The sequence below is a fragment of the Balaenoptera borealis genome (genome assembly GCF_965194805.1).
Source record: "Balaenoptera borealis genome assembly, chromosome: 6".
NCBI classification, from domain to species: domain Eukaryota; kingdom Metazoa; phylum Chordata; class Mammalia; order Artiodactyla; family Balaenopteridae; genus Balaenoptera; species Balaenoptera borealis.
In genome coordinates this window covers 32,341,437-32,365,373 of record NC_138863.1, presented here as the reverse complement: position 1 = coordinate 32,365,373, position 23,937 = coordinate 32,341,437, and the positions used below count along the sequence as shown (strand labels likewise).

The 23,937-nt window shown below is 38.6% G+C and overlaps 2 protein-coding genes across 19 annotated transcripts in view; one reads left to right on the top strand and one right to left on the bottom strand.

Moving 5' to 3' along the window:
- Nucleotides 1-23,937, bottom strand: part of RAPH1 (Ras association (RalGDS/AF-6) and pleckstrin homology domains 1) — a 169,997-nt gene that overhangs the window by 6,707 nt on the left and 139,353 nt on the right. Inside the window, exon 17 of one of the 2 annotated variants that reach the window (XR_014246052.1) lies at nucleotides 21,912-22,046. The exons of the other annotated variant lie outside the window; for it this stretch is intronic. The gene's annotated coding sequence lies outside the window, so the exon portion shown is untranslated. Of the gene's footprint in view, nucleotides 1-21,911; nucleotides 22,047-23,937 lie in introns of those variants that run through there. 2 annotated transcript variants of the gene reach the window in all.
- Nucleotides 1-23,937, top strand: part of ABI2 (abl interactor 2) — a 91,038-nt gene that overhangs the window by 19,010 nt on the left and 48,091 nt on the right. For all 17 annotated transcript variants that reach the window (XM_082397088.1, XM_082397098.1, XM_082397100.1 and 14 more), the window contains exon 2: nucleotides 12,739-12,906. In XM_082397088.1, the coding sequence (XP_082253214.1) occupies nucleotides 12,739-12,906 (168 nt within the window). The remainder of the gene's footprint in view (nucleotides 1-12,738; nucleotides 12,907-23,937) is intronic.

The window sequence follows — 23,937 nt, the reverse complement described above, 5'->3', positions numbered from 1 at the left end:
TATATATACTGACATTCTCTATACATATACAGTACATGTACTGGTACCTATAGATTTAGGTATTTAGAAATTGAAGCGATTTTACACTTAAGGCACTTGTAAGTTTTCTATTCAGTTGCTATATCTTGTGTTAGGATTTTAAGAAAACTTTTAAATGATTTAAAAATGATTTGTATTGCCATGTAAAGTCATGAATGACAAAGGTTCTGATTTGTAAGAAGATAAAGAATGCTTTAAACACAAGGTGCAGTTTTGGGTGGAGAGGATTTTTTCACTTAGAGTTTTGAGAAGCTGGAAAGGGGAAGTGGGATATGATGAGGGGAAACAAATTTAGTTGTTTTTAGGTTAGGACAGTTGAGGAGCTGTAAATGTGAGGGGAGAAGAATTAGAACACTGTAGGTGATGGAGGACAGAGATGGTAAGCACAGAGAGGTATGAACAGGCCAAAGTAGCAGTTCAGCAAGAGGAGTATAAAGGAGAATTTAGATACTAGGGATGAGCTGATTCAGAATAACAAGTTGCCTGGGGATCAGTAGAATTGGGTTCATTATATGGGCTAGGTAAGAAGCAACAGATGATGAGCCCACCATGCAGAAAGGGAAGTTTGCTTGGCAAACCAGAGACTGGGCCAGTATTTAAGGGCATGACTCCAAGATCAGGATACTTCTGAGTTGAAAATGTTGACCCAACACAGGCATTAAATAGGATCCTTGTTAGTCTCTTTTGCCTCTTGTTACTGATATCATTTATGAAACCAGTAAGGACCAAAATCAGGGTAATTACTTTCAAGTATGATCTATACTTTGCTATTCACGAATAATACATTTCTTAGGAGAAGTGTGGCTCAGCATGAGCACCATCTCTAAAGGTGCAGCTGGTCGCTGTCAGTCACCTGGGCTCCCTAAAGCATGGTCTCTTGAAGGGAGGTCAGAACATGTGTCTCTGTGGCCACCACAGCAACCTTTGCTAAATAATATTTTCCAATCTGTTGGAAAAGTTCCAGAGAAGACTCTTACTGGCTTAACTTGAATCATTGTCCTCTAAATCAGACAGTGTCCAAAGGATTGGTGTACTTTAGGTAAGCTTGGGTCTTGTGTCCATACCTGTGGCATGGGTAAGGTGGAGGGAGAATGGGAGTCAACTGCCACGAACTGAATTTGCCACGTGAATGCGGAATTCTTTAACCAGAAAAACAATAATAGATGCTGAACAAGAAAGAGATAATGCTATCTTTAATACTGCTTTCCTGCACTGAGTTATTTTTTGTTTGTTTGTTTGTTTTGGCCAGGAGACAGTGTAGAAGATGACTATAAAGGAAAACAGAATGAAAACTCTAAAGCAAACAGAAAGGCAGAGCCTGTTGTGTTTTTGTTTTTGTTTTTTGGCTGCATTGGGTCTTTGTTGCTGCGCGCAGGCTTTCTCTAGTTGCGGCGAGCGGGGGCTACTCTTGGTTGCAGTGCGTGGGCTTCTCATTGCAGTGACTTCTCTTGTGGCGCATGGGCTCTAGGCACATGGGCTTTAGTAGTTGCAGCACATGGACTCAGAAGTTGCGGCACGTGGGCCCTAGGGTGCATAGGCTTCAGTAGTTGAGGTGCGTGGGCTCAGTAGTTGGGGCGTGCAGGCTCTCGGGCAGGTGGGCTTCAGTAGTTGTGGCGCGCAGGCTCAGTAGTTGTGGCGCGCAGGCTCAGTAGTTGTGGCGCGCAGGCTCAGTAGTTGTGGCGCACGGGCTTAGTTGCTCTGCAGCATGTGGGATCTTCCCGGACCAGGGATCAAACCCGTGTCCCCTGCATTGGCAGGCGGATCTTAACCACTGTGCCACCAGAGAAGTCCCATAAACAGTTTTTAATACTAAATATCTTATGATACAGTTGTGCCAAATTTATGTAACTCTTTCCCTGTTGTTGGACATTTATATGGTTTCTAATTATTTGTGTAAGAGGATATTAAATGAGACTTTATTTTGTTGTCTTGGTGTTCTAGTTCAGGCTCCAAAGTTGAGGACAATATTTAACAATTACCTCTGTATTTTAATAAAGGCTGTTATGTTACTCGTATAGGACCTGCTGAGAGATGAGACTGCTTTTCATCCCCTTATTCTCTGTATATCCATAAATATACATATACATAGGTATATATATCCATTCATTTACATATGTGTATGTAAACGAATAAAGATTTCTTATAAGAGGGTGGTGGAAGTACTGTGCTTCTCCCTCATATCCACATACATCAGGAGAGGTTTATGAAAATCAGTCATAGAAATTGGGGCTGTCTACTAAAAAGGAGGATTGAGATTTCATCCCCAGTTTGAGGTTTGCTAATCTGTAGAAATGCTTGAGCTGTGCACAGGGAGAGAGATCTGAGTAGATCCTGACTCTAGTGTGAACTGGGCATGATATGGGAGTAGGTATGAAAATTGTTGCCTGACTTTTCTTTTTTTTCTTTTGCTGCGTTGGGTCTTCGTTGCGGTGAGCAGGGGCTACTCTTAGTTGCGGTGCGCGGGCTTCTCACTGCGGTGGCTTCTCTTGTTGCGGAGCACGGGCTCTAGGTGCGCGGGCTTCAGTAGTTGTGGCATGCGGGCTCTAGAGTGCAGGCTCGGTAGTTGTAGCGCACGGGCTTCATTGCTCCGCGGCATGTGGGATCTTCCCGGACCAGGGCTCAAACCCATGTCCCCTGCATTGGCAGGTGGATTCTTAACCACTGCGCCACCAGGGAAGCCCTGCCTGACTTTTCTTGAGAAAATTCTGAAGGTTAAATCCTACTGGAATGGAGCAAAGAGAGGAAGCTGTATTGGGAGGACCTAGTACTTCTAGAGTTTGGAGGGGCAAAAATACTGATTTTTTTTCCTCTATGGGCTAAATAAGTAGAACAGAAGGTAGCTGGGACAGAGCTGTCTTACAAGAATGTTGGTTGTAGGGTTTTTATTTTAGATCAGTTTTAGTTTTACAGAAAAAATGGAATACAGAGTGTTCTCATATACCCCTAAACCCCTACCCCCAGTTGCCCCTTTTATTAACATCCTGCACTAGTGTGGTGCATTATCAAAGCTGAACCAATATTGTAATTATTAACTAAAGTCTGTAGTTTACATTAGGGTTTACTTTCGGTGTTTCACATTCTACGAGTTTTGACAAATGTATAGTGACATGTACCCACCATTACAGTATTATACAGAATAGTTTCACCGCCCTAAAAATCTCCTGGGTTCCACCTATTTATCCCTCCCTCCCTTTCCACAAACTCCTGGCAACCACTGATCTTTTTTCCTGTCTCCATAATTTTGCCTTTTTCAGAGTGTCATATAGTTAAACTCATACAGTATGTAGCCTTTTCAGATTGGCTTCTTTCACTTAGTAATATACATTTATTATTCCTCCATGTCTTTTCATGGCTTGATAGCTCATTTCTTTTTAGTGCTAAATAGTATTCAGTTGTTTAATGTACCACAGTTTATTTCTCCATTCACCTACTCAAGGACATCTTGGTTACTTTTAAGTTTTGGCAATTATGAATAAAGCTTCTATAAATATCTATATATAGGTTTTTGTGTGGACATAAGTTTCCAGCACTTTTAGGAAAATACCAAGTGCTGGATCATATGATAAGAGTATCCTTGTGCAAAATTTGTATAAACATAAATTTTCAGCTCATTTGAGTAAATACTGAGGAGCATGGTTACTGCATCATATGGTAAGAGTGTATTTAGTTTTGTAAGAAACTGCCAAACTGTCTTCCAAAGTGGCTGTACCATTCTGCATTCCCACCAGCAATGAGTGAGAGTTCTCCTTCCACTTCCTCTCCAGCATTTGGTGTTGTCAGTGTTTTGGATTTTAGCTGTTCTAATAGGTGTGTAGTGGTATCTTGTTGTTTTAGTTTGCAATTCCCTCATGACATATAATGTTGAATCTTTTCATATGCTTATTTGCCATCTGTATATCTTCTTTGGTGAGGTATCTGTTCAGATCTCTTGCCCATTAAAAAATTTGATTGTTTTCTTATTGTTGAATTTTAAGAGTTCCGTGCGTATTTTGGATGCTGGTTCTTTATCAAATATGTTTTGTAGATATTTTAAACCAGTTTGTGGCTCGTCTTCTCAATATAACTGTCGTTTACAGAGCTGGTTTTAAATTTTCTGTCTTAAATTTGTGTATTTAAATTTACATGTTTGTTACCCTGTTGGGTGTGGGGTTTTGATTTGCTTGTTTATATTTTGAAGCTTTATTATATTATTTAAAAACTTTTATAATATAGCAGCTTTGGAGATCATAGTTGTCCTTCCTGACCATTGCTTTATATTTAAGAGATTTTCTACATCTGGAGATCAGATAACATAAAAAGGTCTATCATTTATTGAGCTCTTCTATTGTGCCAAGTTCTGTGCTAAATTCTTGGCATACATGATCTTGTTTAATCCTCCCGTTTTTCACTTTCTGAGATAAATGTCTTTTTTTTTAGTACGATAGAATTGAGAATGGTATTTTTTTTTTTAATAAATTTATTTATTTATTTATGGCTGCATTGGGTCTTCGTTGCTGAGTGCGGGCTTTCTCTAGTTGCGGCAAGCGGGGGCTACTCTTTGTTGTGGTGCGCAGGCTTCTCATTGTGGTGGCTTCTCTTGTTGCAGAGCATAGACTCTAGGCATGTGGGCTTCAGTAGTTGTGGCACGTGGGCTCAGTAGTTGTGGCTTGCAGGCTCTAGACCACAGGCTCTGTAGTTGTGGCGCATGGGCTTAGTTGCTCCGTGGCATGTGGGATCTTCCCGGACCAGGGCTCGAACCCGTGTCCCCTGCATTGGCAGCCAGATTCTTAACCACTGCGCCACCAGGGAAGCCCTGAGATAAATATGTCTTATCTTCATGTTTCTCTTTTTTTTTTTTCCATCTGTCTCTTTTTATATACACAAATCTCTCTGCCCTCTTCATTTTTATGTATTGCCCTGCCTCATACTTCAGAGGTTAAAGCTACTAGACTAAATCTTCATCTTCCCAGATTAAAATCTATAAACCTTTTAACTGCAGCAACTTTCTCCTTTTTCTTTTTCTTTTTAACATCTTTATTGGAATATAATTGCTTAACAATGGTGTGTTAGTTTCTGCTTTATAACAAAGTGAATCAGTTATACATATACATATGTTCCCTTTCCTTTTTCTTTTTTCCAAAGACGGCAGTTTCTAAAAGAACTGTCCTCCTCCAATCAAAGACTAGTCACTCCATTTGAGCTCTCCCCTTCTCAAATATTTTGTTCCTTTCCTTAAACCCTTTTGCCTCTTCCACCTTTCCTGTCTCATTAGATTGTTTATCTCAGCATGTAAAACTGCTCTGGTATTTCCCACCTTAAAATAAACCTTTCTTTAACACTATATTCTCTTCTAGCTGGTTCCATTTCTTTAATTTGCTGTATGGCCAAACATTTTACAAAGAGTTGTCTATATGTGCTTTCTTCAATTCTTTTTTCTTTTTAATTTCAAAAAAATATTTTTAATCTGTAGAATGTAAGCTCCCAAACAAAGAAAAGGTACTGGAACGTAAAACACCCAGGATGGACATGCTGGGCCCAAGTGTATAGTGAAGAGAGGACAGTTTCACAAGGTGAATTCCCAGAGAACGTGGGATAAAGAGTGAGGGAGGTGACTCAACTACCGACACCTGTGGGAACATCAGACTGAAACCCACAAGGCCACCCTCTCCACCCAAGAGAGGCCTGCCACCCACCACCTCCTCCACTCAGTACTCATGCTGGTATGTGCTTAGTCATCTGGTATACAGGAGACACTCAATACAAGTCAGGTGTTGTAGGATTTCAGAATGAAAGAGAAATCATGAAGCAGTTGTAAATACCAACAGGACCTGTTCAGGTGAGAATTAGAAACAGTTTGCCCTAGGGGCAGCATTTTTTTGTGCCAGAGTCAGCATGGGCCTTATGGGAGTGGGGAGGATGGGCCTCTAAACTATGCCCTTGGAAAGGCTCCAGAAGGATGTCCTTGGGTGGTGAGAGCCGGCATTGGCTTGAAGGAAGAACGAGATTTGCAGACTGGTGCTCCTTCCAGGCACCTCTTTTTCCTCTGGCCCCCTTCCACGGACCCTGCCCCACAACATATACACATTCAGCTCCTCTTCTTCCCTGGGCTCTCCCATTCCCATCACCATGTTCCTCAAGGGCAGGTCCTCCTGCCAGAGCAGGAATTCAGGGCCTCCAGCTAGCTCCAGATACCCATGACCAGATTCTACTGAAGCTCAAGCTGTATTACCCACAACTCCCTGCCATGTGCTCTCTGCTTCACCTGGTTTTTGCTCCTCCCAGGAGACCTGATTCCGTGGTTCCTTGGCTGGGCAAACTGTGTACGTCCTGTCTCACCCTAGACATCTATGCATCCAGATCAGACTCATCTTTCTGAGGCAAGCACAAATGATCCCCTTGGGGGAAGATCATCCATATTCCTCTGAGGACAGGAGTCTGTGTTGATCTGTCCTCTGGTTTGAGATACTCAAACTTAGTTCTTCCTCCACCTGATAGTCTGTCCCCTGAGGTGTCACTTGTCAAGGTCATTGATGAGCACCATGTTGGATCCAAGTCTTTGTTCTCATCTTGTTTTTTTGCTCAGCAGCTTTCAACTCAGCTGAAGGAAAACATTCCCCTGAATATCTTCCTCTCTTAAGTCCATGATTACACATTCCCCAGGCTTTCCTTCTATCTCACTGGCTGCTCCTTCGTTCTCCCTTTGCTGGCTTCTCTTTAGGAGAGTCCTTCCTTGAAATGTTGGCATGCCCCAGGGGTGAATTCTCAGATTTGCATTTATACTGCTCAGGTGTCCTCTTCTAGGTTCATGCTGTAAGTACTATCTATACACCAATGACAAGTGTTTACTTCCCACTCTGACCTCTCTCCTGAGCTTCGGACTCCTACATCCAGCTTTCCCCTTGGTAATTCCTGTTGCACATCTAAGTGGCATCTCTAATGAACCGCGGCTCTGTGGACCTTAGGGCTGCTTTCCCAGCATCCATCTCAATTCTTAAAATTCACGCTGAGCTGATTTCTACACTACTACTCAGCTAAAAATGCTTTTTAAAAATTCATCAAGCAATTCCATATTGCCACAGCTGTTTACTGGATGCTTTTCTGACCTCATCTTTCTTCTTAGTAGCATGACCATGTCGTCCTCTTAAAATAGTCCTTTCTCTTGATTTCTGCAGTCTCCTGGAACGTTCAGTATTACTTTTCCTTTCGTAAGAGTATTTGGCATTCTTGGCATGTGCTTCTCTTTCTTCGTCTACCAAAGCAAGATAACCACAAAGCAAATTTAAAACGATGCAGGTATGTTCTTTAAAACTTTTTTCTTGTTAATTACTTGGTAAAAATGGTGCTTTGTTTCTGTCATTTTTTCCCCCCTATCATTTGTGTGGCTGAATGTTTTCCCACGTTCATGTTTGTCTTGTGTTCTTTCCTTGGTGAACTGTCCATGTTTATCTAATTGTGCTTTGCTATTTTTCACTATGACTTGTATGACTCATTCTAATTTGAATGCCATACTTTTTTTTGTAGACTGCATTCTCCATCCAGGAGTTTGGAAGCAAATGAATATATTCCCTTTTAGGCATCATAGAAATTAATATTTGAACAATTCTGAAGACATAAGTATATTTCTAATATTTTGTATGGTTTTTTGGCAAAATTTTTCTATTTGTATATAATGATTGGCATATATTTTAGAAACTATTACTTTAATTTCTGTGAGATTTAGTGATGGAGCCTTTCTTTTCAATTTGGTTTAGTAACAAGATTTTTTGGAATGCAGAATTGAAAGCTCAGTAAATAGGTAATCTAAGAATACTCCCCTCTCCTCAGCCCCATTATTGAGTCAGGTACTATGACTCTGCCATGACCTTACTAGGTTAATTATATGTGATATTTTAATTTCTTAACAATTTTGTGAGAAAGAAAACGGTTAGTTACTATACTAATCTTAAACTTCATCACATGTCTCAGTCTTAAAGTAGGGGCAGTAGTGAACTGATGATAATGTTAATAATACCAAACTTACATGTTTTCTAGATTCAAGAATCTTTTTCATGCCTCTGTGCCCTTGTGTAGGCTGTTTGCTCTGCCTGGAATATCTTCTCTTACTCCTGCTTGGCAGGATTAACTCCATTCTGTGAGACTCCACTTGGATGGTCATCTAAGATAGTGTTCCTAGTTGGATGGCATTCATATCCCTGACCATTCTGCATTGACATTTTCTGTTTTATATGCCTTTCTCTGTATTGGACTAAAATCTTCTTGAGTGCAGAGAACGTGTTTGATTTTCATATTCTAGTACATAGTACAATGTCTGTCATGTAATATACATTCAGTCAATAAAGGTTTATTGAAATGAACTGATGAAATGAAATTAATCCTGGCAGGTCTAGAAGAAATTGTTTAATACTTTAGATAAGATAACTGATTGAATGAGAACTTAGTACCTGTACTTTACCTAATGTGGTAATAGTTTATACCCAGAGCAAAGATAATTACATATTTTCCAGGTAGAGTAACAGGCTGGATTAGAGTGGGTGAGAGATTTACTGCTGGAGAAGAGAAAGAAACAGACAGTAGATCTCAAGGGTGTGATCTGTAGAGGAGAATTCTCTCCTGCTTGTCCATACACGTCCTTCTTAAACATTATCATTCTTTTCCTGCCCCCTCCCCATTATCTATATACTTAAATCTCTACCAAATCTGTCATCCTATTAGTAGAAGTGAAAAGGAAAAATAAATAATGGTAGTAACCTAGTGGTAATAATACTACAGTCTTGAGCTGCTCTAGAGGGTGTAAGGTTCTTATTCTTCATATTTCTCAGCACCCATCCTAGAACATCAAATTGAAAAACAAGTTTAACTTTCTTTTTAGGGGTACACAGTAAGGCATGAATACCATGGATGGTGCCAAAGCTTCTGGAGGTCAAAGAAATCTTTCTTATATCACTTCTTCCTCCCCACCCTCACTGCGTATTGGGTGATAGAAGTAACTTTGATTCTCTGGAACATTTTGGTAGATACACTTCAGATAATATGTAATGCCTGTGTGTAATGTGATGTGAAGGCATAATACTTACCCTCAAGGTCTTCCCACTAGGGGGCGTGGGAGTTTGGGTCAATGAAACATGCACATATTGGGTTGGCCCAAAAGTTCATTTGGGTTTTTCCATAACATCTTGTGAAAATCCCAAATGAACTTTTTGGCCAGCACGATATTATAAAGTATGTGCTGTAAATCTGAAAACAAAATGCTGTGGGAATTCTCAGTAAGAAATGATCAGTATCACAATCAGGGATGATAAGGTAGGGGATGGGTTGTTGGTGAAGTTGATGGGTTCAGGTGAAGAAAATAGGCAAAGGCACAAAGGTAAGAAACCAAGGTCTGTCTTGTGAACCGTTAAGTCTAATTAAACTGTAATCTAAGGTTCAAGTAGGGTTGAATGGAAGATAAGTTCTAGGCCATATTAAGGAAGACTGTAAATGATAAGTAAAGGAGTTTTTATTTAAGTAGGTAAGATGAAGCTCTGGGGGCTTCAGAACTGATTTAGAAAGATGAATCTGCAAGACCATGTGTAAGATACTACAATCTGACCTAGAAACTGGTATAGTAGTCCTGGCAAGAGATAACGAGGGCCTGAAGTAGAATGTAGGCAGTAGCAGTTGAAAGCAAGGAAATGATGTGTTGGCACAGATAGAATATAAGGATCATGGCAACAGATTAGGTATAGGATACAGAGACTTGGAAAATATCTGAGGTGATGGAGTAATAATGTTATTAACAAAAGTAGGAGGAAGTAGTTTTGGGGAAGGTGGTGAGTTATAGATATACTGATACGGCACATTATACACGGTGCGGTGCCATGTAAACAGAAATATGGGTTTGGGAGAGATGGAGGTTAAGATGTAAATAGACTTAAAAATTCTGTGCTTGGAAGTGATAGCTAAGGAAGGAATGAAATTTCTTTCTAAGGGTTGCAAGTACAGCAAGAAGAGTAGTCTGAAGACAGAGTCTTTGGGAACATCTCCGTGTAGAGATAAGAAGTCAGTATCATGAGGGAAAGTGAAGAAATAACAAAGTAGGAAGGATTAATCATTGCCTAGGATGGATCTTGGCAATAGGTCACTTTATTCTATGTAAGAATCTTTTCTCATAGGACTATTTGTACTTACCATAGCATACATTATAATATTCCTCTATAAGCCTATGATAATTTTTTCCTTTATCTGAATTTCTTCTTTTTTTCAGGAACTTAATCCCATTTAAGTAGGAATATTAGATAACTGGGTTGAGGTGTCATAGTGCCTTTAATGCATGAACTATAACTGTGATAATTAAACTTGGTTGTAGCAAAAGATAAGAATATAGTCACAGGTGTTTACTTATCAGACGTTGTTTAAGAATTACAAAATAACCTCTATTACAGTGCTGTTCTCTATTTCTTATGTGTAAAATAAGATATTGTAGCTTCTCTATTGTCATTTATAAGGCTTCTAGGTTAAAGTAGCAATTTTGGTATCAGTTTTATCAAAATAGTTTCTGTTTGCATTTATTCAGGGTTTTATTCAGCACTTAACTTTATAGGAAAACAATCTCAAACTTAAAATATGTGCTGCTGAAGCAAGCACAAAACTCTAAAACTTAGAATATCAGCTCTTGTAAAATTAGGTTCTTATAAAACCTTAGTGGAGGGGCTTCCCTGGTGGCGCAGTGGTTGAGAATCTGCTTGCCAATGCAGGGGACACGGGTTCGAGCCCTGGACCGGGAAGATCCCACATGCCGCGGAGCAACTAGGCCCGTGAGCCACAACTACTGAGCCTGCGCGTCTGGAGCCTGTGCTCCGCAACAAGAGAGACCGCGATAGTGAGAGGCCCGCGCACCGCGATGAAGAGTGGCCCCCACTTGCCGCAACTAGAGAAAGCCCTAGCACAGAAACGAAGACCCAACACGGCCAAAATAAATAAATAAATAAATAAATAAAATAAAGAATTATAAAAAAAAAAAAAACCTTAGTGAATGTACGAGGGTTGACTTATCCATACAGCAGATGTGCAGCAGCCTCAACACTTTAAAGCTTCATTTGGCACTTAGAAATAACAAGAAAAATCTCTTGAGCCCAAAATTATTGTTTAAATAAGTGTGCAAATGTAAAATACATTTTAGAAGGATTAAAAATTTGTTTTGGTGCTCTTATTCCTTACAAATATTCCTTGTGAGTACTTGACTAGGACAGAGCACTTAAAGTTTGTTCTTTTGTATTAATGCATGCGTTATGGTTTTAAAATAATGTAGCTTTACTCTTTCTGATAACGCAAGTATTTATGCCCAAGGTAAAAAAAAAATTAGACCATATTAAAAATCATTAAAAGACTCAAATTATATTCCTAACATTCAGAGAAAACTTATGTTAACATTTTGGGCCTTACTTTTTCTGCCTTTTTTCTTGTGCTTACATTTATACACAGGCACCTACAAAATTAGGATGATTGTGTTAAGGTACTTTGTAACCAGCTCTCTTTCAATTAGTTATTTCGTAGATATTTTTCCATATCAGTAATACGTAATAATACCATTTTCATTACTGCATAAAGGTAGTATATGAATGTATTGTTTAATCAGTCTCATGTTTTTTTCTTTTTCACCATTAACTGTCAGTGAACATCCTTGTCTGTGTCTTTTTCTTATTTGACTATTTTTCTAAGGTAAGTTTAGAAGTTTAGAGTCCTAAAGAAGTTTAGAGTCCTAAACGGTGTGGGAGAGGGGAGAGTGGGACATAGTGGGCTTTGAACAGTTAATGACTACTCAAAGAGGTAATGACGTTGTTAGATGTAATGATTTATAGTATTAGAAAGTGGTTTTACATTCATTATGTTACTTGATGTTCACAACTGCTTAAAATATGACACGCTGTAATAGTAGAACTGACATTAAGATAAAAGGTTTCTGATTCAGACGCTGTGTACATTCTACTGAACCATAGAGTCTTTCTGTAGGACTAGGGCAAGAAAATGGTGTTTGTCAGCAGTACAGAATATGTAACTTTACAATTGCTTTCCTTTGTGACCTTGGAAATAATCACTTAACCACTTTTTACTGTGTACTCTCCGTTTTTCAAGTAGGGTTTATGATACGTGGCAGTTTATGTTCCATAGGGTTATAATACTTAAGATGCTTGGGAAGGAAGTGTCCGTTTATTACTTTTATTTTAATTTATCATTATTTATCATGATTATTACCATTTTATTTACTTCATCATTTTTATTTATCATTATTTTGTCATTATTACTTTAAACAGACATTTCTTTATAAATGCATTTTACATGTTAGAGTGAAAGGAAAAGAGGAATTCAGGAAAGTAGAAAAATGTATGCCAGAATTTACTCATTCAAATCAATGCTACCTTTCCAAGCAGTGACCTTGAGAAGCTATGTACTGTACTTGCTGTCATTGCTCAAAATATCCATCGGATCTCATTTTTTAAACAACAGCTTCGGGATTTTATTTGCATCTGTACAAAGATGTATCTATTCAACGTGAAAATATTAGTGAAGTCAAGTCAATAATTTAGTTGTTGGGTTTACATGAATACTGATAATTAGTTTTCAAAGCATTTTAAACTAGTGTGTGTAGATTCAGCAACATAATGGTTTTGATGAGTATTTTTGAAGATTAGATTGATAGAATGGGTTATCTTTGAAGTAATGATTGTTTGTTTGTTTTTCTAGTCAGCAGATAAGCAGCGAGCCCTGGAAGAAACCAAAGCCTACACCACCCAGTCCTTAGCAAGTGTTGCCTATCTGATAAATACCTTGGCCAACAATGTCCTGCAGATGCTGGATATCCAGGCGTCCCAACTTCGAAGGATGGAGTCTTCAATCAATCATATTTCACAAGTGAGACCACACTATTTTCCTATTTTGCCTATGGGGAACACGTAATAAACACAGGCAATCTGTAACGCTGGCAGCCTTTATTATGTGAGTTAACTCACATGTGTGATTTGGAAAATACAAACTCAGTAGTAGGTTGTTTTTTGTTTCTATCTTTTTGTGTAGTGATTATCTTCTCTGTGATTTTGATAGGGAAGTATACTTTATTTTAAACATCTTTTTTTAAAATTTATTTATTTTTGTCTGCGTTGGGTCTTTGTTGCTGTGCGTGGGCTTTCTCTAGTTGTTGTGAACGGGGGCTACTCTTTGTTGCGGTGTGCGGGCTTCTCATTGCGGTGGCTTCTCTTGTTGCAGAGCACCGGCTCTAGACGCGCAGGCTTCAGTAGTTGTGGCATGCGGGCTCCAGTAGTAGCGGCACGCGGGCTCTACAGCACAGGCTCATTAGTTGTGGTGCATGGGCTTAGTTGCTCCGTGACATGTGGGATCGTCCCGGAACAGGGCTCGAACTCGTGTCCCCTGCATTGGCAGGTGGATTCTTAACCACTGCACCACGAGGGAAGTCCCTAAACATCTTTTTTAAAAAATATTTATTTATTTGGTTGCACCAGGTCTTAGTTGCAGCAGGTGGGCTCCTTAGTTGCGGCTCCAGGGCTCCTGAGTTGCAGCAGCAGCCTCCCTAGTTGCGGCTTGCTGGCTCCTTAGTTGTGGCACAAGGGCTCCCCAGTTGTGGCATGCAATCTCTTAGTTGCAGCATGCATGTAGGATATAGTTCCCTGACTAGGGATTGAACCTGGGCCCCCTGCATTGGGAGCTTGGATTCCTATCCACTGCACCACCATGGAAGTCCTCGGAAGTCTACTTTAATGGCTTCATTAAAACTCAGTTGTCAAGTTAAAATAATCGGCCTTGAGGTGAAAATTTGCATGGTTTCTTCCAATTTTTACCGAATTTTACACTTAAAATGTGATAGCTTGATGACTTGTTTAAATTCTTTTTTCTGTTACCTCAGTAATGGAAAGATTAAGTGACCTTATAAAATTATCTTTGTATAGAACTTAGAAAAAATTAATGTTATACTTTCTCCATTGTAAATGTCATAAAGAAAAGAGAAAAAAATAGGAAAAAAACCCTTTCTCCACTACTCAAACTTCTCCTGTTAATATTTTGGTATATTTCCTTTTAATATTTTTTTCTTCTAAATGAATTTTAAAATTTAGCTGGGATTATACTATATATGGAATTTTGAGTTCTGCTCTTTTAACTTACCATTGCAACAAACATCTTCTCGTGATGTTATGAGATCTTCATAAACATTTTCAGTGGCTACATAATGTTGTATATATATATCACAATTTTCATAACCATTCCTATATTTTGGGACCATTTAAAATATTACTACAGTGAAAACCAATTTATAATTACAAAATACATTTTTTAAAACATTAAAACGAAAATATTTTGATCTGTCTGCTTCTCTTTGAAATCTTTGGAACTTTTCTATTTTAGCTCTCTTGCCATTTGAGTAACTTGGTGGTATTCAATACTATTCTTAGAACTAAATGATTAGAATGCTTCTGGAATAAAAAGAGTTTTAAAATGTGCATATTACCTTTCTTCGTATATCTTAAAAGTTCAGGACTCCTCTAAAATTGACTAATCCATCAATTTTTCAAAGTCTTAGGTTTAATTTATATAATTAAATATAGTCCACATAACCGAATCAATTATGTAAGGTCTACCTTATATTTCTTCTTTTTTTTTTTTTAACATCTTTGTTGGAGTATAATTGCTTTACAGTGGTGTGTTAGTTCCTGCTGTATAACAAAGTGAATCAGCTATACGTATACATATATCCCCATATCCCCTCCCTCTTGCCTCTCCCTCCCACCCTCCTTATCCCACCCCTCTAGTTGGACGCAGAGCACAGAGTTGATCTCCCTGTGCTATGCAGCTGCTTCCCACTAGCTATCTATTTTACATTTGGTAGTGTATATATGCCTGTGCCACTCTCTCACTGCATCCCAGCTTACCCTTCCCCCTCCCCGTGTCCTCAAGTCCATTCTCTACATCTGCGTCTTTATTCCTGTCCTGCCCCTAGGTTCTTCAGAACCAATTTTTTTTTTTTTTAAGATTTCATATATATGTGTTGGCATACAGTATTTGTTTTTCTCTTTCTGACTTAACTTCACTCTGTATGACAGACTCTAGGTCCATCCACCTCACTACAAATAACTCAGTTTCGTTTCTTTTTATGGCTGAGTAATATTCCATTGTATATATGTGCCACATCTTCTTTATCCTTTCATCTGTTGATGCACACTTAGGTTGCTTCCTTGTCCTGGCTATTGTAAATAGAGCTGCAGTGAACATTGTGGTACATGCATCTTTTTGAATTATGGTTTTCTCAGGGTATATGCCCAGTAGTAGGATTGCTGGGTCGTATGGTAGTTCCATTTTTAGTTTTTTAAGGAATTTCCATACTGTTCTCCATAGTGGCTGTATCAATTTACATTCCCACCAACAGTGCAAGAGGGTTCCCTTTTTTCTACACCCTCTCCAACATTTATTATTTGTAGATTTTTTGATGATGGCCGTTCTGACCGGTGTGAGGTGATACCTCATTGTAGTTTTGATTTGCATTTCTCTAATGATTAGTGATGTTGAACATCCTTTCATGTGTTTCTTGGCAATCTGTATATCTTCTTTGGAGAAATGTCTGTTTAGGTCTGCCCATTTTTGGATTGAATTGTTTTGTTTTTTTGATATTGAGCTGCACAAGCTGCTTGTATATTTTGGAGATTAATCCTTTGTCAGTTGCTTTGTTTGCAAATATTTTCTCCCATTCTGAGGGTTATCCTTTCATCTTGTTTATGGTTACCTTTGCAGTGCAAAAGCTTTTAAGTTTCATTAGGTCTCATTTGTTTATTTTTGCTTTTATTTCCATTTCTCTAGGAGGTGGGTCAAAGAGGATCTTGCTATGATTTATGTCATAGAGTGTTTTGCCTATGTGTTCCTCTAAGAGTTTTATAGTGTCTGGCGTTACATTTAGGTCCTTAATCCATTTTGAGTTTATTTTTGTGTATGGTGTTAGGAAGTGTTTAATTTCATTCTTTTACATGTAGCTGTCTAGTTTTCACAGCACCACTTATTGAAGAGGCTGCCTTTTCTCCATTGTATATTCTTGCCTCCTTTATCAAAGATAAGGTGACCATATATGAGTGGTTTTATATCTGGGCTTTCTCTCCTGTTCCATTGATCTCTATTTCTGTTTTTTTGCCAGTACCATACTGTCTTGATTACTGTAGCTTTGTAGTATAGTCTAAAATCAGGGAACCTGATTCCTCCAGCTCCATTTTTCTTTCTCAAGATTGCTTTGGCTATTCAGAGTCTTTTATGTTTCCATACAAACTGTGAACTTTTTTGTTCTAGTTCTGTGAAAAATGCCATTGGTAATTTGATAAGGATTGCATTGAATTTGTAGATTACTTTGGGTAGTATAGTCATTTTCAAAATGTTGATTCTTCCAGTCCAAGAACATGGTATATCTCTCCATCTGTTTGTATCATCTTTAATTTCTTTCATCAGTGTCTTATAGTTTTCTGCATACAGGTCTTTTGTCTCCTTAGGTAGGTTTATTCCTAGGTATTTTATTCTTTTTGTTGCGATGGTAAATGGGAGTGTTTCCTTAATTTCTCTTTCAGATTTTTCATCATTAGTGTATAAGAATGCAAGAGATTTCTGTGCATTAATTTTGTATCCTGCAACTTTACCAAATTCATTGATTAGCTCTAGTAGTTTTCTTGTAGCATCTTTAGGATTCTCTATGTGTAGTGTCATGTCATCTGCAAACAGTGACAGTTTTACTTCTTTCTTTCCGATTTGGATTCCTTTTATTTCTTTTTCTTCTGTGATTGCTGTGGCTAAAACTTCCAAACTATGTTGAATAATAGTGGTGAGAGTGGACATCCTTGTCTTGTTCCTGATCTTAGTGGAAATGGTTTCAGTTTTTCACCATTGAGAACGATGTTGGCTGTGAGTTTGTCATATATGGCCTTTATTATGTTGAGGTAAGTTCCCTCTGTGCCCACTTTCTGAAGGGTTTTTATCATAAATCGCTGTTGAATTTTGTCAAAAGCTTTTTCTGCATCTATTGAGATGATCATATGGTTTTTCTCCTTCAATTTGTTAATATGGTGTATCACATTGATTGATTTGCGTATATTGAAGAATCCTTGCATTCCAGGGATAAACCCCACTTGATCATGGTGTATGATCCTTTTAATGTGCTGTTGGATTCTGTTTGCTAGTATTTGGTTGAGGATTTTTACATCTGTGTTCATCAGTGATATTGGCCTGCAGCTTTCTCTTTTTGTGACATCTTTGTCTGGTTTTGGTGTCACGGTGATGGTGGCCTCATAGAATGAGTTTGGGAGTGTTCCTCCCTCTGCTATATTTTGGAAGAGTTTGAGAAGCATAAATGTTAGCTCTTCTCTAAATGTTTGATAGAATTCTCCTGTGAAACCATCTGGTCCTGTACTTTTGTTTGTTGGAAGATTTTTAATCACAGTGTCAATTTCATTGCGTGTGATTGGTCTGTTTATATTTTCTATATTTTCCTGGTTCAGTCTCGGAAGGTTGTGCTTTTCTAAGAGTTTGTCCATTTCCTCCAGGTTGTCCATTTTATTGGCATATAGTTGCTTGTAGTAATCTCTCATGATCCTTTGTCTTTCTGCATTGTCAGTTGTTACTTCTTCTTTTTCATTTCTAATTCTGTTCCTTTGAGTCTTCTCCCTTTTTTTCTTGATGAGTCTGGGTAATGGTTTATCAATTTTGTTTATCTTCTCAAAGAACCAGTGTTTAGATTTATTGATCTTTGTTATTGTTTCTTTCATTTCTTTTTCATTTATTTCTGATCTGATCTTTATGATTTCTTTCCTTTTGCTAACTTTGGGGTTTTTTTGTTCTTCTTTCTCTAATTGCATTAGGTGTAAGGTTAGGTTGTTTATTTGAGATGTTTCTTCTTTCTTGAGGTAGGACTGTATTGCTATAAACTTCCATTTTAGAACTGCTTTTGCTGCATTCCATAGGTTTTGGGTCATCGTGTTTTCATTGCCATTTGTTTCTAGGTATTTTTTGATTTCCTCTTTGATTTCTTCAGTGATCTCTTGGTTATTTAGTAACGTATTGTTTAGCCTCCATGTGTTTGTGTTATTTACGTTTTTTTCCCTGTAATTCATTTCTAATCTCATAGTGTTGTGGTCCAAAAAGATGCTTGATATGATTTTAATTTTCTTAAATTTACTGAGGCTTGATTTGTGACCCAAGATGTGATGTATCCTGGAGAATGTTCCGTGTGCACTTGAGAAGAAAGTGTAATCTGCTGTTTCTGGATGGAATGTCCTATAAATATCAATTCAATCTATCTGGTCTATTGTGTCATTTAAAGCTTGTGTTTCCTTATTTATTTTCATTTTGGCTGATCTGTCCATTGGTGTAAGTGAGGTGTTAAAGTCCACCACTATTAATGTGTTACTGTCGATTTCCTGTTTTATAGCTGTTAGCAGTTGCCTTATGTATTGAGGTGCTCCTATGTTGGGTGCATATATATTTATAATTGTTATATCTTCTTCTTGGATTGATCCCTTGATCATTATGTAGTGTCCTTCCTTGTCTCTTGTAACATTCTTTATTTTACAGTCTATTTTATCTGATATGAGTATTGCTACTTCAGCTTTCTTTTGATTTCCATTTGCATGGAATATCTTTTTCCATCCCCTCACTTTCAGTCTGTATGTGTCCCTAAGTCTGAAGTGGGTTTCTTGTAGACAGCATATAGATGGGTCTTGTTTTTGAATCCGTTCAGCAAGCCTGTGTCTTTTGGTTGGAGCTTTTAATCCATTCACGTTTAAGGTAATTATTGATATGTATGTTCCTATGACCATTTTCTTAATTGTTTTGGGTTTGTTTTTGCAGGTCCTTTTCTTCTCTTGTGTTTCCCACTTAGAGAAGTTCCTTTAGCATTTGTTGTAGAGCTGGTTTGGTGGTGCTGAATTCTCTTAGCTTTTGCTTGTCTGTAAAGGTTTTAATTTCTCTGTTGAATCTGAATGAGATCCTTGCTGGGTAGAGTAATCTTGGTTGTAGGTTTTTCCCTTTCATCACTTTAAATATGTCCTGCCACACCCTTCTGGCTTGCAGAGTTTCTGCTGAAAGATCAGCTGTTAACCTTATGGGGATTCCCTTGTATGTTATTTTTTGCTTTTCCCTTGCTGCTTTTAATATTTTTTCTTTGTATTTAATTTTTGATAGTTTGGTTAATATGTATCTTGGTGTGTTTCTTCTTGGATTTATCCTGTATGGGACTCTCTGCACTTCCTAGACTTGATTGACTATTTCCTTTCCCGCATTAGGGAAGTTTTCAACTATAATGTCTTCAAATATTTTCTTAGTCCCTTTCTTTCTCTCTTCATCTTCTGGGACCCCTATAATTCGAATGTTGGTGCATTTAATGTTGTCCCAGAAATCTCTGAGACTGTCCTCAATTCTTTTCATTCTTTTTTCTTATTTTGTTCTGCGGTAGTTATTTCTACTATTTTATCTTCCAGGTCACTTATCCATTCTTCTGCCTCAGTTATTCTGCTATTGATTCCTTCTAGAGAATTTTTAATTTCATTTACTGTGTTGTTCATCAGTGTTTGTTTGCTCTTTAGTTCTTCTAGTTTCTTGTGTTTTCTCCATTCTATTTACAAGATTTTGGATCATCTTTACTGTCATTACTCTGAATTCTTTTTTAGGTAGGCTGCCTATTTCCTCTTCATTTGTTTGGTCTGGTGGGTTTTTACCTTGCTTCTTCATCTATTGTGTATTTCTGTCTTCTCATTTTGCTTCACTTAACTGCGTTTGGGGTCTCTTTTTCACAGGCTGAAGGTTCGTAGTTCCCATTGTTTTTGATGTCTGCCCCCAGTGGTTAAGGTTGGTTCAGTGGGTTGTGTAGGCTTCCTGGTGGATGGGACTGGTGCCTGTTTTCTGGTGGATGAAGCTGGATCTTGCCTTTCTGGTGGGCAGGACCACGTTTGGTGGTGTGTTTTGGGGTGTCTGTGAACTTATTATGGTTTTAGGCAGCCTCTTGCTAATGGATGGGGTTGTGTTCCTGTCTTGCTAGTTGTTTGGCATGAGGTGTCCAGCACTGTAGCTTACAGGTCGTTGAGGAGAGCTGCGTTTTAGCATTGAGATGGAGATCTCTGGGAGAGCTTTCGCCCTTTGATATTATGTGGTGCTGGGAGGTCTCTGGTGGACCAATGTCCTGAACTCGGCTCTCCCACCTTAGAGGCTCAGGCCTGACACCTGGCTGGAGCACCAAGACCATGTCAGCCACACGCCTCAGAAGAAAAGGGAGAAAAGAAAGGAAAGAAGGAAAAATAAAATAAAATAAAGTTATTAAAATAAAAAAAATTATTAAAAATAAAAAAGTAATTAAAAAGAACGAAAGAAGAGGGCAACCAAACCAATAAACAAATCCACGAAAGATAACAAGCACTAAAAACTATACTAAAAAAACAAAACAAAAACAAAAAACAAAAATGGACCGAACTTTAGGACAAATGGTAAAAGCTAAGCTATTCAGACAAAATCACACAAAGAAGCATACACATATACGCAAAAAAAGACAAAGGAAAAAATATATATATATTTAAAAAAAAGATAGCAACCAAATCAATAAACAAATCTACCAATGATAATAAGGTCTAAATACTAAACTAAGGTAATCATAAAACCAGAATCAAATGAGATGCAAAAAGCAAACCTCTAGTCTACGGTTGCGCCCAAAGTCCACCGCCTCAATTTTGGGATGATTTGTTGTCTATTCAGGTATTCCACTGATGCAGGGTATGTCAAGTTGATTGTGGAGGTTTAATCTGCTGCTCCTGAGGTTGCTGGGAGAAATGTCCCTTTCTCTTCTTTGTTCACACAGCTCCTGGTGTTCAGCTTTGGATTTGGCCCTGCCTCTGTGTGTAGATCGCCTGTGGGGGCTCTGGCTCACTCTGGCTGCGGGGAGGGAGGGGTACGGAATGTGGGGCAAACCTCTGGTGGCAGAGGCCAGCGTGACATTACAACAGCTGAGGCACACCTTGGTTTCTCCCAGGGAAATTGTCCCTGGATCCCGGGACCCTGACAGTGGCAGGCTGCACAGGCTCTCGGGAGGGGAGGTGTGGATAGTGACCTATGCTTGCACACAGGCTTCTTGGTGACTGCAGCAGCAGCCTTAGCGTTTCATGCCCGTCTCTGGTGTCTGAGCTGATAGCCGTGGCTCGCACCCATATCTGTAGCTTGTTTAGGTGGTGCTCTGAATCCCCTCTCCCCATGCACCCTGAAACAGTGGTCTCTTGCCTCTCAGGCAGGTCCATACTTTCTCCCGGACTCCCTCCCTGCTAGCTGTGGTGCACTAGCCCCCTTCAGGCTGTGTTCACACAGCCAATCCCAGTCCTCTCCCTGGGATCTGACCTCTGAAGTCCGAGCCTCAGCTCCCAGACCCCACCCGCCCCGGTCGGTGAGCAGAGAAGCTTCTCAGGCTGGTGAGTGCTGGTCGGCACCAGTCCTCTCTGCGGGAATCTCTCCACTTTGTCCTCTGCACCCCTGTTGCTGCACTCTCCTCTGTGGCTCCGAAGCTTCCCCCCCAACACCCACTGTCTCCGCCAGTGAAGGGGCTTCCTAGTGTGTGGAAACTTTTCCTCCTTTACAGCTCCCTCCCAGAGGTGCAGGTCCCATCTCTATTCTTTTGTTTCTGTTTTTTCTTTTTTCTTTTGCCTTACCCAGGTACGTGGGGGAGTTTCTTGCCTTTTGGGAAGTCTGAGGTCTTCTGCCAGCATTCAGTAGGTGTTCTGTAGTTGTTGTTTCACATGTAGATGTATTTTTGATGTATTTGTGGGGAGGAAGGTGATCTCCACGTCTTACTCCTGTGCCATCTTGAAGGTCCCCCCTACCTTATATTTCTGTTAAATCCATCAGACCATTCAGAGGGATTTCTTGTTATTTAATATTATTTAATCTTAAATCTGAATTTGCCCCTATAACGGTTTCTTCACATCCCATATAAACTTTTGTAGACATCATATAATTTATTGCTTGTTGTATTGCTGTGTCTTAAACTAAAAAAAAAAAGTATTGGTGAGTTTTAATGAGCAAGAGGTAGATTTTTATTCTGAAAGGACCTCCTAGAGGAAATAGTCAGTGGCATTTTAAATGATGGAATAGATGAACTTGGTTTTCTATAGGAAAAGGGATGTTGATATATTGCTAATCTTATATAGAATTTTGAGGTTTATACTTCAGAGTCTTAAAATTTCCACATGTTTGAAATTTTGGCAAAGAACTCAAAGAAGAAATTAAGAAGAAAAGTGCAAATGCAGAAGAGAAATTAATATATTAGAGTTCCTAAAAAGGAGGGACAACTTTTTATTAGTTTGTGAGATAAAGTAGGAGAGATTGTGTGGGTAGATAATGGCAGTAGGAAAATGACAGTGAAAGTAATCATCTGTATTCTGATTAGAATTCTGTAGTTCTTTGGTAGAAAAGTGTAGCAACCTTAAGGAAGAAGGCGATTAAGTTTACTCTAAGTTGTAAGTATATGTATTCAGTTAATGAGAACATTTTCTTTTTGAGTATCACATAAATCTATTATATATTTAATTAATATGGTTTAATACTATCTTTTAAAGCTGTTCTAATGGAATAAGTAAAAAATGGGAGAGATGAATGGATAGAGATTGGTAGGTCAGAAATAACAGGGGCCTAAGTCAGAGCTGTCAAGTATATGTTGAGCCTCCTTCCTTTGGAGTTGAGTGTCTAGAGGGCAATACTTGGAAAAGCAAGGGATCTGCAACCTACAACAGCTGTTAAGTTTATATGAAATATATTGAAGTATGTTGGATGAGGAGTTGAGTAGGAGAAATGGGCTGATAGAGGCTATAGCTAAGAAATGAGTAAATTTTTAAAAATTTATGTACTTTTAGCATTTACCTTAAGGATTGAAATTTTTTTCAGTTACATTTAATGTACGTAGAGTCCTTTGTTTTAAAAGTCAATTGAATATCAAAGCTCCTTGATGCTCTTTAGAATGAAATATGATTCCATAGTATAAGAGAATGTTTTCTGTTTATAAAGCAAATGCTCAGTAGATACTCTGAAGCAAGAATTGGCAAACTTTTTTGTAAAGGGCTAGATAGTCAATATTTTAGGCTTTGTGGGCCACATAGGGTTTCAGTCTCATATGATTCTTTGTGCTGTATTTTTTTTTTTTTTTTTTTTTTTTTGGCCATGCTGCATGGCATCCGGGATCTTAGTTCCCAGGGATCGAACCCATGCCTCCTGCAGTGGAAGTGTGGAGCCCTAACCACTGGACTGACAGGGAATTTCTGTGCTGTATGTTTTTAAGCAACTGTTTAAATATGTAAAAAGCATTCTTAGCTTGTGGACCATATAAAAGCAGGCTGCAGGCCAGTTTTGGCATGTGGGCTATAGTTTGTAGGCTCTTGCTCTAAAATACTGGTTTTCAAATGTTTGGTACTTAAATTTTATTATTATTATGCTTTATTAAAAACATTATTATGTTTTTAGAGGGAGTTACAATGTTCTCAAGATATCTTGAGGTCATATTTATTTTTGCATTTGGAGCAAAAATACTAGGTTGGGAGAATTTGGAGAGAAGGTGGGGTTGAAGAAGCAAAGAAATGGAGATTCAGTCAGGTCAAAGATGAGATCACATGTGTATTGGAATGGTAGGTGTCAAGAGTTGTTGTTAAGGGTTGTCTGTTAGAGTGGTTAAGGACCAGTAGATATTAGATATCTGAGGTATTCAATTTCTTTCCTCATCAGTATCTTTTTCCTATCTCCTAGGTAGGAACCTTACCACTTTTCAGCCTCCTAGTGCTCTAGCTCTTTTCTCCATTTTAATAGAGATGAACACTGAGGACTGGGAGGGAGAGGATGGGGGATCTAGATTTTACTCTGGTCCTTCTGCTGACTTGTGTGATATTTGAC